Genomic DNA, 16,701 nt, shown 5'->3' on the forward strand with positions numbered 1-16,701 from the left:
GCACCACATCACTAGCTAAAACTAAAAGATGTTCAATAGTAGATTTATGATCATGGTTTGTTGTTTTTGATAAGTTAAGGATCATGGTTTCTATAAACCAGATCATTAGATCATAGTATTTCAATTTTTGACAAAGTCATTTCTCAGCCCAAAAAGAGGAAGATTGTGCAGGAAAAATGGCCATCGTACATGAACATGAATTTTGAATATTTGCCATTTCACTAATTCAAGTTTCCAAATATGCTGGGAAAATAGTAAGCCGCTCAATTAATAGAGGGCTTGGCTTAATAGAAACAGTGACACAAAAATCGAGCAGTCCTGTATTAATTGAGTGGAGTAGTTCCCGAGAGAGTCTTAACTAGTAGCCCAGTGATTTTTTTAGACAGATAGCCGTACCATGGATATCATGAAAAGGTCAGAAGCAATGTCAGTACTTAGTAGCCCAGTGATATAATAGAGAGAGTGAACAAAAGTAACAGATTTAAATAAAGAACACAACTGCAGAAAAATCATAATGCTTGATTACCTGTATTAGCTTAGGGCCCATTTGGCAGAACTTGTCCAAAAACTAAAATAAAAAAATAAAATTCACAGAGAGGGTCTCTTGAAGAGTCTTTCTGGAGAAACTCTCAAAATGAGCTTCTCCAATAATATGCATTTTTGCTTCTCAGATGATTTTCCCCCTCTCCAGAATCTGTTATTAAATGGACCTTATAAGACAACCAACACCTGATTAAGTCAGAGTACTTTCACAGGTCATAAGTGCTTTCCTCCCACAAACCTATTTTGAGCTTCCACTAGTTCTCTGTAAATTGAAATGCTATCACAGCCATTTACAATTTACAGAGAGCACCCCATCAATTTACAGATCTGGATTCAACTAATAGATTCAATCAATGTATATCAGTTACACTGAATTTCTAAATCCAGTCACGTATTAACGGGGTATGATCGACAGTAATTGCTGTCACTGTCACTAATATTAGATATCAGGAAATGAAAATTTGGGATTCAGATATTTTGAACCAAAGATTGTGCATGTGAAAGATTATGAAGACGTATTCATTCTCATTCTCTCATTACATCAGCCAATCACCACCATTCTATTACAAGAGCCAATGTGAATGTGACACATGGCAGTACAAAGGCTAAGAGTTGTTGGAAACTAACTGACTGCTTTACACCTTACACTTGGCATATGAGCTCAAGTCACTTAACTAACATAATGCTTAATGAAGCTAGAAAGAAAAACAGACTAAGTAAATTACTAACTAACAAGAAATTAGCTAGTCAATTTACATTTCAACACTCCCTTCTAAAGTGCTAGCTGATTTCACACCAAGTAGACTTCTCAAATAACTGAATCTGTCCTTGGGAAGAGCCTTGGTAAAGATGTTAGCTATTTGTTCTTCACCTTTGCAGTAAACCAAATCAATTTCACCATTTTGAATTGCATCTCTGATAAAATGAAACTTCCTACGAATATGCTTACTTCTTTGGTGAAAAACTGAATTTTTTGACATGGCTATGGCTGAAGTGTTGTCACAAAACACAGTTGTTGCAGTAGTCTGTTCTTCCCCAAAATCTTCAAGAACAAACCTGAGCCAAATGGCTTGTGATGTAGCTTCTGCTGCACTCACACACTCTGCTTCTGCTGTTGAAAGAGCCACACTATGTTGTTTGACTGATGCCCACGAAAAGGCACCACTTCCAAAAGAAAATGCATATCCAGAAGTGCTTTTCATATCTTCCTCAGATCCACTCCAGTCACTGTCACAATATCCTACTAAAAATGCAGATTTTCCAGTCACATACTCAATTCCATAATCAATTGTGCCTTGTATGTACCTTAGAACTCTTTTAGCAGCTCCATAGTGCAGCTTAGTAGGACTGTGCATGAACCTTGCAAGCAGACTAGCTGAGAACATAATATCTGGTCTGGTTGCAGTTAGATATAGCAGGCTTCCAACAATTTTCCTGTACAAACTTTCATCTGCAGCTTCACTTCCATCCTCTCTTTGCAATTTATCAGTGGCAACCAATGGAGTGCTCACTGATTTGCAATCCTTGAGGCCAAATTTATCCAAGAGAGTAAAGGCATACTTTTTCTGATGTATAAAAATACTCCCTTCAGTTTGAGTTATCCCCATTCCAAGAAAGTGGTGAAGTAATCCCAAATCTGACATTTCATACTTGCACATCATCTCTGTTTTAAACTCTTCCATCATTCTTGTACTACTCCCTGTGTATACTATATCATCTACATAGATTGATACTATCAAGACACCAATTCCTTCTTTGTTTCTCACATATAGAGTTGCTTCACTTGAGCTTCTATGAAAACCACAGTGAATGAGATATGTATCAATCTCACTAACCAGGCCCTTGGTGCTTGTTTTAAACCATAAAGAGCCTTTCTTAATCTATACACTTTATCTTCAGCCTCTTCAACCACAAAACCATCTGGTTGATCCACATATACTTCCTCTTCAAGTACACCATTCAAAAATGCTGATTTAACATCCAATTGCCACAGCTTCCAACCTGTCTGTGCAGCCAGTGCAATGAGTGTTCTAATGGTGTCTAACCTTGCCACGGGTGCAAAGGTTTCATTGAAATCAACCCCTGGTTTCTGTGTGTAACCTTTGGATACAAGCCCTGCTTTGTGTTTTTGAATGGAGCCATCAAGGTTTAGCTTGGTTTTGTAGACCCACTTCACTCCAACAATTGGTTTGTTGCTTGGTCTATCAACTAACTCCCAAGTTGAATTCTTCTCTATCATCAACATTTCTTGTGTCATAGCCTTTTTCCAGGCTTCATCCTTAACTACTTCAGTAAAGTTTTCAGGTTCAATGATGCTCATCTTGCATTGAGCATACACTTCATCCAAATTTTTCCATTTCCTTGGAGTGTGGTCATAAGTTTCAGAAGTTGAAACTGGTGAAACAGGTGGAACTAAATTCATAGTTGCTTGCAGGTCACTAACAGCTTGTGTTCTCAGAGGAGATTGCACAGACTGAGGTGAGTCACTTGCTTCTGAATCAAACTCAAATGTCATTGAGCTTTTGTTATCATTCCAAGGAATTGTAACCTCCACTTGTACTGCCTCATTTGATTCCCAATCCCACATGGCTTTCTCATCAAAAATAACACTCCTAGACAGTTCAATCTTTTGAGTTCTCAAATTGAGTACTCTATATCCTTTTTCACAAATTCCATAGCCTACAAATACTCCCTTCTCACCAGTTTCCTCTAGTTTGTGCCTTTTCTGTGAAGGGATGTGAATGTAGCATAGAGAGCCAAAGATTCTCAAGTGTTTGACACCTGGTTTCCTTCCACTAAACTTCTCAAATGGAGTTGTATTATCCAGAGCACTTGTTGGACTTCTATTTTGCAGATATACAGCTGTATTGACAGCTTCTGCCCAAAATTTCAAAGGAATTTTCTTCTCATGCATCATTGTTCTTGCCATTTCCATCACAGTACGATTCTCTGTCTGCAACTCCATTCTGTTGCAGAGAGCAGGCTATAGTCAGTTGCCTTTCTAATCCCATCTCTTCACAAAACTTTGAAAATTCCAATGATGTATATTCTCCACCTCTATCATTTCTTAGCTTCTTAATTTGATAACCACTTTGCAGCTCAACCATGTTTTTGAACCTTTTGAATATGTTGAATGCTTGAGACTTATGCTGTAAGAAAAACACCCAACACATTCTAGTGTGGTCATCAATGAAGGTGAGAAAGTATCTATTCCCTCCAAGAGTGATAGTCTGCATTGGACCACAGATGTCAGAGTGTATCAGTTCTAAAGGCTGTGATGCTCTCCAAACTTTCTCCTTGTCAAAAGGTTTTCTGTGACCTTTTCCTATAGCACAACCAGAGCACACATGCTTTGTGACTTGTAATCTAGGCAGACCTTGCACCATTTCTTTATCTTGCAGGAGCATCAAACTAGTATAGTTTAGATGTCTATACCTCTTATGCCACAGCCAAGATGACTCCTCAACTGTTACTTTATTAGCCATAGAAGGTTTGACATATTCTAGGCTTAAAGGAAAACATCTATTTCCCTTCATTGGTACACTTGCAATCAAATCCTGCATCTGCCTATCCCCATAAATATCAACCACATTATCACCAAAGACAAGCCAATATCCATGTTCTACCATTTGACCTACACTTAACAGGTTCTCATCCAAACCAGGGACAATCATAACTTCCTTAATGTATCTAGTCATACCCTGCATTTCTATGACCAAAGTGCCTTTGCCAGTTGACTGTACCAAATCACCAGTACCCATTTTGACTTTACATTTCACATTCTTATCAATGTTCACAAGCAAAGACTCATGTGAGGTCATATGATTACTACATGCACTGTCAACATACCACATATTCATATTCTTTCCAATAGTAGCAGAATGACATGCATAAAACATTGTTGCAGGTTCAGTTACCTGATTAGCAATATTTGCTACTTTTCCAGCCTTGTTTGCTTGATCACAGTCCTTAATGTAGTGCCCAAATCGATTGCAACCATAGCATTTTGGCTTCCCTTTAAACCAACACTCTCCATAGTGTAGTTTATCACAATGCTTGCATTTTCCCTTAGTTTGTTCTGATTTTTCCCCTTGTTCATGCTTTCCTCCTTGGTTGACATTATTTTGAGATTTTGAATCCCATTTCTTACCCGTCGATTTCCAATTCTTCTTTGATTTGTTATTACCAAAACTAGAATTTGACTTAGATCCTTTTTGGTTTATGCTCATGCTGCTGAAGGCTTTCTTAGTGGTGCTCTCAGCATGTCTATCAAGCCGTTGAGCAAACCCCCTCAATGCAGCAAGCACTTCTTGTACCTCAATAGTCTCAATATCCTTCGTTTGTTCAATCACATAACAGACAGGATCAAACTCTTTAGTCAGGCTTATAAGAAGTTTTTGAACTAACCTTCCTTTGGATAGATCTTCCCCATATCCCTTCATTTGATTCACCAACTCAAGCAAACGAGTGAGATACGCAGACAAGGTTTCATCATCCTTCATTCTTGTGTACTCAAAATCTCGACGCAGACCCTGTAGCTTAATAGATCTCACTTGCTTATCACCATGAAACTCTTGATGTAAAACATCCCAAGCACCTTTTGAGGTTTCTTCATTTGAGATTCTGGGGAAAATGTCATCTGAGACAGCTCCTTGGATAATACCAAGTGCCTTAGCATCCTTCATTAACAAAGACACCTTCTCTGACTCCGATGACCCTTCTTCATCAACCTTCTTCCCTTTTGATTCTGAAATCCCAAGACCCTTTTCAACTAGATCCCAGATTCCATGTGACTTAAAAATAGTTCTCATTCGGATCTTCCAAAATTCATAGTTATCACCATTGAATATTGGAGCCCGAAGATCACTACCACCTGACCCAGTCATTTGAGACCAGAATCGATGAACTGAGTTAGAAATTTCTTGTTGGATTTTCCAAGCTCAGCTCACACAGCTTCAACGCCCACTATCCAGATCCAACCTTCACTGCTGATACCATGTTGAAGTTTTGGATTACTGAGGGAGCTAGAAAGGTACAGGGAAGAGTGAGCTCAGAAGAGAAAACAGAGAAAAATGGTAAAGTTCTCTGGTACGATCTGCAGAACCAAATGCAGAGATCACACCTTTTGTATTCATTCTCATTCTCTCATTACATCAGCCAATCACCACCATTCTATTACAAGAGCCAATGTGAATGTGACACATGGCAGTACAAAGGCTAAGAGCCGTTGGAAACTGACTGCTTTACACCTTACACTTGGCATATGAGCTCAAGTCACTTAACTAACATAATGCTTAATGAAGCTAGAAAGAAAAACAGACTAAGTAAATTACTAACTAACAAGAAATTAGCTAGTCAATTTACAATTCAACAAGGAACACTAATTGGCATGTAAATTATTGAACTTGCGGCAAATCAGAGGGGTATCATTTCGTCATAGTAAAAAATACCCATTGTCCAAATATGTTCGTAGCAAAATTTATTTATTGTTTTATATGTGCAAGCAGTTCAGATAATTTACAGCAACATTACCTTAAATGGTAACTTATCCATAACCTGCTCATAGTAGATTAATGCTTCCTTAAGCTCTCCAACATCCATCAATGTGTCACCATCCTTTAGTGCCTGCATATAAAATTATTAATTTTAGAAATGATAAATGTTGTATAATTTTATTGGATTCTTTAAGATGAGATTATGGTGAAGGGCAAGATGTCAATACAAACCATAAAACTCAAGATTTTGTTATAAGATTTAAATGTTCAAGAGTTTCAGTTTCCAATTTTGTCTAATACTGTGTCTGAAAATCACAGAAGCGTAAGGTCATTACAAGACTCTACATACAGGCTGTATTCATTTATTTTGGCATATGAAATAATTCACAGAATTGTCTCAGTAGCATATGCTTCTCTTTAGGATTCTATGATGCAATGCAGCCAAGAGTGATGCCCAAGGTCTCTAGGGGATTCCAAGAATCCTACTAGTGTGATGCTATGTTCTTCACTTCTCTACAGAAAACATCAATCACACGCAAGTTACACAATCAATAACATTGCTATATATTTTTCTTCCGATCTTACATCAGTCAACCATAGTCGAAATCTGGAAGTATTTAGAACAGAAACCCAATATCTATTTTCCCTTTATAGAGAGCTAGCAAATTTTAGTTTAGGATTTATAAGGGATCATATAATTTGGTTTTTGTTATTTTTTAACAAATTTACTGCATTCATGGATAAATCCAACAACATCTAGTTTAGTTAAGATCTAGACCAGTGGCACCACCCAAAAGACCAATCTGACGCCACTAGAATTTGACTTTATACTTTTAACCTAATTTTAAATCCATTTCCAGTACCCAGAAGAATTTGATTGACCTATCACAATATTATTATTCACCATGATCCCTACTCAGTAAAACATCTCAAAACCTGCAAATAACAAAATAATTGTAGAAACATTTCAAATTCCTATATGGGAATGCTGTCTGAGCATTATATAAAAATAAAATAAAAAAACAATAAGTTCAGATATGAATATAGAGAAGGAAACATATTTGCAATGACATCATCTGAAATTCGACTTCTATGAAACAAACAAATAAATAGAGTAAATTAAGAAATTACAATAGGAAGCAAGGGAAAAGGGTTTTCAGGGGAAGAAAATATTTTGGCATACGAGCAGACAATGAAAAATTTCAATAGAAGCAAACCTTCTCACATTCAGATCTTAGCTTTGGATCAATGTTCATGCCCATTTTACTCTTGTAAGCAGCAACTAATTGTCTTGTGCGTGCTTCTTTAGCAGCTTTTTCTTCAGCTGTTTCCAGCACTTCCCCAGGTTGTATAACTCTTCCACCACCGAACTGCACAAATAAAGAAACTCAGTTAGATCAATCACATTTTCAATCCCTTCCCCTAAATACAGAAATACAGCAGCTGTATAACTATCACAGTAATATTCCCATTTCAAAAACTTCACTCTATAAATGGTCATCTCATAGTACAAAGTTGTGAATCCATTTACAGTGCTAACATTTACCAGTGCAAAGCTTAAGGATATAAACCAATTGTCTTGTTGCCATCAAGTCAGATAAATAACATCAATCTATGGTCAAATTAGTTCATAAAAGATTTTTGCACCTATTTCTTCAATAGTTTTAAACACCAAAGAGTAACTAGAATACATACTACCAGTGGAAACTTGAAACATGATCAAACAAAATATAAGTGAACATCTTCCCTACATGATATGTACTAAAAACAACGTATCAGCTACTTCTAGACTCAACTGAGGAATTCACATAAGATGAAATTAAACTCTTGTTTCCATCTTGTCAATTTAATTTGATAGAGCAGTCTGTGAGGGAGCCAAACTCTTCAATGAAGATTTAAAATATCTGAAGGCATTTAAAAATTACCTATAGCTGCGAAATGCGACCCATCTATTTCATTCTTAGGATTAATTGCATAAGGTTCCTGGGCACTTCTTCAAATATCCGTTTCAAAATGAATGCCCCTATTCATGCATAATGTTATATGTATGTATCAAACACGCTAATGTAACACTAAATGTGACATTAACTGTCATACCGTTTTTGAAATGTCATTCGGTCTAGGAAATACACCCCATGAAGAAACTTTTGGCTTGTACAGATCTGAGTTGTCTCCTTGAGTCTGCTCTGGCTTCCGTGCCACCGCATCAAAATTTCTAGCATCCCCGACTATAATCTCAACGTCAGGTGAGTTCCCTTCTGGGAAATAGTCTGCTATTGGAACCAACCCAGCTGGCAGTCCTCTACCCTCCTTCTTATCCGCAAAGCCAAGTCCCACAAAATCAATACTTGAAACTGACAATTTTCCCTTCTTGTCTACTATCTCATTCCCCAAGTTTCCCCCATTACTTTCCTCCAAACCTATAAGACAATTCAAATACAAATTTTACCCCACATTTTAAATTACATTATTCATTCTTGAGCAGAACCTCCAGCGGTATTTTTTGCTTGCTATCACCTTAGAAAACTCCAGTGCATTGCTCAGAAAAATAATGGAAAAGCAAACTTAGAAAAACAAAAATCAAAACAGAACTTATAGATTATTAAACCTTCTACCATTGATGAAGAAGCAAATAAACAAACACCTAAATTTATGTAAGTCTAACACAAGTACCTGTTTCACTTCAATAGAACATGGAAACTGTCACTCTTCAACTCTAACTTCAAATTTTTATTTTTTTTTTCTTTTCAAAATTACCTGAAATTTTGTCACTCTCCCCAGCATTAATGTCACCACCCACAATGCCTTTACTCTTCTTATACTCTTTAGCTTTCTCCATTGCAATCTTAACCGCAGCAGGCACTTCCTTCTTCCCACCGCCAGCTCCATCCGGGCCCGACTCACCAGTTCCAGCAATCCCATCACCATCCTTAACTGGGTTTTTCTCAATTTTCAATTTCTTGTTCATTTGCACTGACTTCTTATACGCCTTGGCATTCTCCAGTGCGAGCTTGACAGGGTCCGTTGGCCCAGGCTCGGCTTCCGGCGTTGTTTCTGGTGAATTTGGTGAGTTGGGTTGTGAAGATTCAGCATTGGGTGGGTTGAGAGAGAAGGAGAGTTTGAATGGTTTTAAAGAGTGGGGCTTGTTAAGGTTTGTGGAGGGGAAAAGAGTGGGTTTTGTTGTGGAAGAGATGGTGTTGAGAGAAGAAAGCCATGAAGGTTGAAGAGAAGCCATTATGGTTTGCAGAGTGTAAGTAAGTCAGTGTGCTTTGCAAGAGGGTGTTTCTGAGGTTGGAAAATGGTTTGTGGCCATGGTGGAACTCAAAAGGGGTTCTGGTTTTTCAGTTATATCTAGGCTTCTATCTATATTGGTTCTATTTGAACCGAAGAACCGTTTTACTATGGAGGTGGAGTGGAGGTCATATCCTGATATCTTTACGGTCCACAGTCAAAAAGTTTGGGCTCGGCATGGTAATTTAATGGTATTCTAGCATTCAAGTTTCTTTATTTTCTTTTCTTAAAAAAGCGTAGTCTAAGAAGGAGAATGGAACCTACAACTCGTGTGCTGAGGTAAATACTCTTAACTACTGAGTTAGAAGACCCCTCAAGTTCCTCTCATTGACAATAGCTATTCCTTTCTGCACTCCTCGACACTTGAGCTAAATTCTAGGACTATGGATTATTCAGAAGTGTTTTGACTCTAGTTCTGTAACATTAATTTTGAGTGTGTGCTTTTGTCCCATTTTGCATAGTCCTTTATCTTCTATTCTTCTAATTAAGACCGTCTTTGTTAACCCCCCACATAAAGAAAATAATAATAAGAAACTATTCAGTATAAGAAACTATAGTTGATAAGTTTCGTGAACTTGAGGAACGTTTTGTTATTAAAAACTCTTACATTATCTCATTCTTCTAACCTCTCTAAATTCCTCTCAAATTTTGGTTTTGGTGGATCTCTGTTACCGATGGTTGTCACCAGCCGTTTGTTTATTGTCATAAGTGTCCTGTCCTTTCAATCTCTTTGTATTCTCATGAAAAGACTGGTAATCATTTCTCATTCTTCCTGATTTGAGCTTTTGTGGTAACGAATTTGGAGAAATATGGTGCCCGTGGGACAATGAATGATTATTTATGTGGATGATTGTTGAATCACTGCATGAACACTTTCTTCATAAGCAGACTCATGCTCTGTGATGATTCAAATCTTGTTCACAATACAGTTGAAAAGCAAACTAGTTTACATTTATAAATACCAAGGGCAAGAATTAATTGATTTCTAAACTTTCCGGCCTCCGGCAATCTCGATCCATGTCCAATCTTATCCAAGCACACTATTTAGCCAATACCTAAATTTATGTGAGCCTAACACAACATGCTCCAAGCTGCCACTGGAAACAAGGCACCGATCCGATTAACTTTACCCCATCATCTAAATACTCCTAGTGAGTGATTCACGCAAGTGATGCCCCCATCAATCATGAGATTATCCCCACTTATATACTTGGACTCATCACTTGCTAAGAAGAGCACAGCATTAGCTACATCATCAACTGTCAATTCTACTCCTTGCAAGTTGGCATTTCCCCCTACAAACGAACGGAAACCTGCCCAGGCATCTTCAGTTCTCTCCTCCTCGGGCAAGTGAGCCAAAGCCAAATTTGTCGCAACTGCATAAGGAGAAACACAGTTAACACGAATCCCATGAATTCCAAGCTCGGCAGCAACGTTCTTGGTGAGCCCCAATACAGCATGCTTGGACCCTGTGTATGCATGTGGTCCTAAGCCTCCTAAAGCACTTGAAACACTGGAAAGAGAAATTATACTGCCCTTTTTTAGTGGGATCATTATCCTAGCTGCGTGTTTCATTCCAAGGAAGACTCCCTTCACATTAATATCAAATACCTTCTCAAACTCGGATACGTCTGCATTGCGGATGTCGGGACAAGGTGAGCCTGACACCCCAGCGTTGTTGACGATGATATCAAGTGTGCCATATTTATTGACTGTGAAATCAACTGCACGGCTGACATCATCCTCTATTGTGACGTCACAATGGAAATAACTAACAGTTGGGTCACCACCGAGGGATTCGCAGACTTGCAAGGATAGGTTGTCCTGCACATCAACTAAACAAACTTTTGCACCATGTTTGTGGAATAGGCGCACAATGCTTTCCCCAATACCGGTGGCTCCACCAGTCACCAATGCCACTTTCCCTGCTAACCTGAGCAGAAGAAAAAGCAATTGAACATCTATAAGAAAATGGAATGCATGTACTTCCCTGGTATGAGATTGGGAATGGTGGCTTTAAAAAATTCCAGAATTCTGTGCTACACATGCTCACCCTTGCACATAAAAACACAATTATTTTGAGAGATGACAATCTACTATTTGATCTCTAACACCAATTTGGCTGTCCTGAGGAAACAGATTATCTGAATAGGTTAGTCATTTTCAAGACATCCATGAAAAAAGTCACATCTATTATATAATGGGAAGTTTCAATTGAGTCGATCGGGCAAAATTGTACCTTTTCAGGAAGCAAACAGATAATGCAAATGGTACAAAGCCTCTGAAGTTTAAGCAAACAGTTCAAATTGATTGCCACATGTAACTTCCTTTCCTTTTTTTGTCGTCATTTCAAAGCCCAAGACCATTTGCAGTATTTGTTTGTTCTCTTTTGGAGAAATATATTGCTGACTCAATTTGTAGGGTAAGTGTTATCCATATATTTCATTTTTCTTCTCACACAACTAACATAAAATTTTAAAATTTTGACAAAACTGTGATAGAAAATTTAGCAACCCAGATAAGCCGACACATGAATACAACTTACAAACCCAGAAAAGATAATCCATTAACTGAAATGAGAAACATGCTCATCAGATGCTTACTACTATAAATACCAGCCAGCCCAAGCAAGAGCAGGGCAAGTAAAACACCATTCAATCTCAGTTCAACTTCCAGAAACATAGTCAATCTTAGGCACAGAAAAGACTAAACCAAACGGGTAAAATCACAAAGGAAAACCCAACCAAGTGATTTGCACCATTAGATTCAGTACCCGAAAATCCGGATAACAGATTCTCTGAGGAAAACCAAATCAGTTTAACAGTAAAAGCAACAGTTCCAGATTGAACATAAAAAATAAACAAAAATAAACACTTGAGATCCACAACAGTAGAAGGCTGGATTGTATAAGAGAAAGAGAGGTAGGAGTTTGTTACCTCTGGCTTGGAACCGAATCCACTTCAGTCATGGTGGAGAAGATGCCTCAACTCTTTGTTTCTGTAATCTGTTCGACTGTTTGTGTGGGCTTCTTTCTTTCTCTGCCTCATACTCTCTGGATTTCTTTCTTTCTCGTGTTAATAAGACCGTTTTAGTGGGAATCTTCTTTTTTTTTCAGCCGTACAAGCGATAGTACAAGAGAATCTACAATCATGCTCTCTATTTTTAATTAAAATTTAGCTAAAACACACAAAGATTATTTTAAAAGCTCTCTGTAAAATTTCAACTTCAATCATACTCTCTAGTTTAGGAAGTCCTAAATGCTAAAATTATATTTTAATTCGACATAAATAGTCAATCTCTATGAAAAAATAATATAAAAACAGACAATATTGGTTAAAGATTTTAAAATATTCATTAAATATGATAACATTAAATTATAGAAAGTCACCAGGGGGTCGTTTGGTATGGCGGACTGTCATGGATTAGATTAAATTCTGGGACTGTCTTGGATTAGCTTGAATTGACCTAAGCTGGATTAAGTACTGACCTACATTTAATAATACGTCGGACTAAGAAGCTAGATTATAAAAATAGTGAAGACCTATGTTTGGTGCTGCGTCGAACTATAAAATAATTCTTGTAATATTTAAATTTAATTAGGGATTTTCACTTAAAAATAAATAAATGTTGCAAAGAAACCCAATTCAAAGATTTAAAACAATAATAATAATAATAATTTTCTTATATTTTTTTTAAAGAAGCTGATTTTTAATATTCTTAAAGATAATGTTTTTAAACCAAAACACCCCTTTCCCCCCAAAAAAAAACTCCCCTCCCTTCTCTCCTCTTTATTCGACAACCAAGCCCCTCCTTCCCCTCCTTTTTATCTCTTTCTTCAACCAAATCCATATTAGGTTCTTTTTAATAAACCAAGAGATGTTGCTGGGGTTGAGGGGCAGAGAAACGAGAGGGAGCCATTGATGTTGCTGGGGTTGGGGGCAGTGCAGTGGACGACGATGGGTTTCCAAAGTTGGGTCAGAAGAAATTCTAAAAATACGTTCTTTTCTTTTATTGTTGGTTCCAATCAGATCTTGGAGCTTCAATTTTTTCAATCAAGAAAATATATTTCTTGGAGCTTCAGTTTTTCAACCTCAATTTTGTTGAGGTAGAGAAGTTGCAGGAAGAGAAAGTGATGAATGGCGTTAGGGAAGAGAAGCCAGGCTAGTGTGTCGGACTTGCTTGTTCAGTTTAGCGATGGTGCTATTTTATGAACCATATTTCAGGCTCACTATATTAGAGGAGTTAGTGAGCCATTTTTTTCATTATTGGACTGTATAGTCTCATTTAAGTTAGTCCTCTCTCTTAGCAAACATGGGTTTTAAGTACTATTTAACCTAATCCAGTCCAGTGAGGCCTACCAAACATGCCTCGAGTTCATTCTCTCTCATCAGATTTAGGAGCTCCTAGAGGTCTCCCTATTTTAGGAACTGAATAGGGAGCATGGTTGGAGGTGGGTTTTCCTACTTCCTCCTTAAATTTTATCTAAGGAGGAGGTTTAGGGGATCCATTGTGGATGCTCTAAACTTGAGGGGTAGGGATATCTCATGCACACAATTATGAGATTGTGGGAATTCGAACCTAAGACCTATCATTTGGAAGTCAAGGCCCTTTTTCACTCGGCTAAACCTCGTTGACAGTGGGAATCTTTCTTTGTCTATTTGTTTATACCCATATGTGCATTTTCTGCGGCTATGCTCCATGAACTATTTGCATATTGTCAATTTAGCGCCTTAATAACTTTTTCGGTAAATTAAGGACTCCAATTATTTAAAAATCTCCAATTGAGGACCTACCGTCAATTTTTTTCAAATTCCATCCAAATTTCCATCTAAATTAAGGGTAAATTTGTAATTTTATTTTTTAAAAGAGAGAATATAAACATATATATATCTCTCTCTCTCTATCTATCTCTCTTCCCTTTCTCTTTCTTCCCCCTTTGTCTTCGAATAAAGCAGGGTTGCGGTTTGTCATCGTCGAGTTCAAGGACATTAATTGTGACGGAATTGATTTTGTGTGTGTGGAATCGGAAGGGTTGGGTCTTCGGAGGTTGGGATGTTGAAAGATTGGAGGGCTCTGGATTTGTAAGGGGGGAGGGGAAGATGAGGAGCAGAGGCGGAGAGGGTGGTGGAGATAAGGAGGTGTAAAAGTAGAGTGAGCAGCAATGTTGGTGTTGGGCTTAGGATGGGTCTGGGGTGGGGATGGGGGTTGTATGGTGGCTTTGGGCTTGGGAGTTTTTGGGTAGACAGAAAAATATTGGGTGGGAAAGAGAGAGAGAGAGAGAGAGAGAGGGAGGGATGGGGAAGGGGGATTTGGGGTTGGGTTGAGGAATTGGGGGTCTATGAGGTTGATTCATTGAGGGGGGTTAAATTGTTGGGGCTCTGTGGTCGATGGGGTTTGCGGAAAAAGAGAGAGCAGGGAAAGAGGGAGAGATAGATAGAGAAATAGCTAAGGGTGGGGATAGATAGGCCTCATCATTTGGCCCGCAGGCTTATGGGCCGATGGGGGCCCGCTCGGCCCATTGAAAAAAAGCCCGGCCCGACCCGTTATGGGCTTTGAGGTGGCCCGGCCCGCCTTGGGCCGGACTAGGCTTGGGCTTGGGTGTTTGAAGCCCGGCCTGATTAAGCCCAAGAAAGCCCAGTCCGGCCCGCTCACAAAAACCCGACCCATTAGGCCCACATACATATATAATTATGTATAAATAAGAGTTTAGGTTTAGGATTATATCACTTAAATCACATACATAATTTGTTTCATTTCATTTACTTTTCTTTACTCATTCCTAGTTTATAATTGGATGATTAGCACATTAATTTGTGTCAATTATTAATTTAACAATTATATATATATATAAGATGAACAACATATCACATCACCAAATATAATCATATCACGAAACATAATCGTACCACCAAATATAATCATGCTTTTCTTGAACACATCACCAAATATTTGCATATTTATTCATACCATCCTTTAAAAAAATATTTTTTTGATACTTATTATTTTTTAAAATTATTTCTTAAAACGTATTACGATCTAATTATGTAATAACCTAAAAAATAATACTTGGTTTTATTATTTTTGTGAAAAATCTTATAAGTTGTGTGACTTTATTGAGTGTTTTATGAATTTGGTTTGAAGTGAAAATATTGGAATTAAGTGAGTTTAATCTCAAATTTGGACTAAAATGCCTTTATGATTAAGTTAATGATTTTTTTTTTTTTAATGAAGTAGGGCCTGTTTAGGCCCGGCCCAGCCCGATGGGCTTTCTCAAGCCCGGCTCATGGGTCGGGCTTGGGCTTTGAATTTTCTAAAAAACCCGACCAGGCCAGGCCCGATATTTTCTCTCTCCTCTTTAAAGCCCAGCCCGACCCGACCCAAGCCCATTAAATTTGGGCGGGGCTATTGACGAGCCCTAGGTATACACAGATCATAGGGTTTGGGAAATGAAAAGGAAGGAAGGGAAAGGGAGGTTGGGGGAGACGGAAGGGAAAGGGAGGTTGGGGGAACGGAAGGGAAAGGATGTGGTAGGGAATGGGGAGGCTGAGTTGATATATATATATATACATATATATATATATATTTTTAATGTTAAATATTTATTTTCTTTAAATTTTAAATGTTAATTTTTTTTTTAGGTAGGTGAGGTTTTTATTTTATTATTATTATTATTTTTGTAAAATTATGAATTTAACTTTAATTTGAACGGAAATTTGGATGGAATTTGAAAAAATTGATGGTAGGTCCTCAATTAATAATTTTTAAATAATTGGAGTCATTGATTTATCGAAAACAATGTTAAAGGGCTAAATTGACAATATACAAATAATTCAGGGGGCAAAACAGCAGAAAACCCTATTTAAATTGCCACGTTGGACACCAAAATATCCAAGAAAAAGAAAAGGCCACGTTGGATGCAGATATAGGCTTAGCCAAGTTGGCTAGAGCGTGCTCCCCACTCTACACCTGAATTCGAATCTCCTTTCCTGTAGTTTAGATTATATTAAAACATAATATTTTTTATGTTTAAAACAAAAATCACTTTGGATTTAACATCTCCATTAGACATATAAACCTTGATGAGGTCCGGAAGACCATGAATTACTCCAACAAGTTTAGGCCAGCTATTCCTAGGCCCAAGTTAAGTACGTTTAGAGCATCCACAGTGGGGCCTTATAATAAGGTGTATGTTAAATATACACCTTTTGTGATCGAAATCACCTGCAATGGGGAGGTGTAAACAAGTGTAAATTTGCATCACCACCATAGGATGTACATGTACATTTTTTTTTACATCTCTTGTAGGTGAGACCCACCTGAAAAATGTGAGATAAAGTGGAGAAAAGTCAACAACAAAGTTGCTTGACCAAAA

The 16,701-nt window shown here is 37.7% G+C and overlaps 2 protein-coding genes across 2 annotated transcripts; both read right to left on the minus strand.

Moving 5' to 3' along the window:
- Positions 1-5,511: 5,511 nt before the first annotated feature.
- LOC117620277 lies at positions 5,512-9,430 on the minus strand. Its single transcript, XM_034350438.1, has 4 exons — positions 8,796-9,430; positions 8,136-8,458; positions 7,256-7,408; positions 5,512-6,168 (listed from the first exon to the last, which is right to left on the minus strand). Exons 1-4 carry the CDS (start codon positions 9,271-9,273, stop codon positions 6,061-6,063), a joined length of 1,062 nt encoding a protein of 353 aa, XP_034206329.1. The 5' UTR covers positions 9,274-9,430; the 3' UTR covers positions 5,512-6,060.
- A 697-nt stretch (positions 9,431-10,127) lies between these two features.
- On the minus strand, positions 10,128-12,438 carry LOC117620278 (xanthoxin dehydrogenase). The gene is made up of 2 exons (XM_034350439.1): positions 12,266-12,438; positions 10,128-11,262 (listed from the first exon to the last, which is right to left on the minus strand). Exons 1-2 carry the CDS (start codon positions 12,295-12,297, stop codon positions 10,464-10,466), a joined length of 831 nt encoding a protein of 276 aa, XP_034206330.1. The 5' UTR covers positions 12,298-12,438; the 3' UTR covers positions 10,128-10,463.
- Positions 12,439-16,701: the final 4,263 nt, after the last annotated feature.

The sequence above is a fragment of the Prunus dulcis genome, chromosome 2 (genome assembly GCF_902201215.1).
Source record: "Prunus dulcis chromosome 2, ALMONDv2, whole genome shotgun sequence".
Classification (NCBI taxonomy): domain Eukaryota; kingdom Viridiplantae; phylum Streptophyta; class Magnoliopsida; order Rosales; family Rosaceae; genus Prunus; species Prunus dulcis.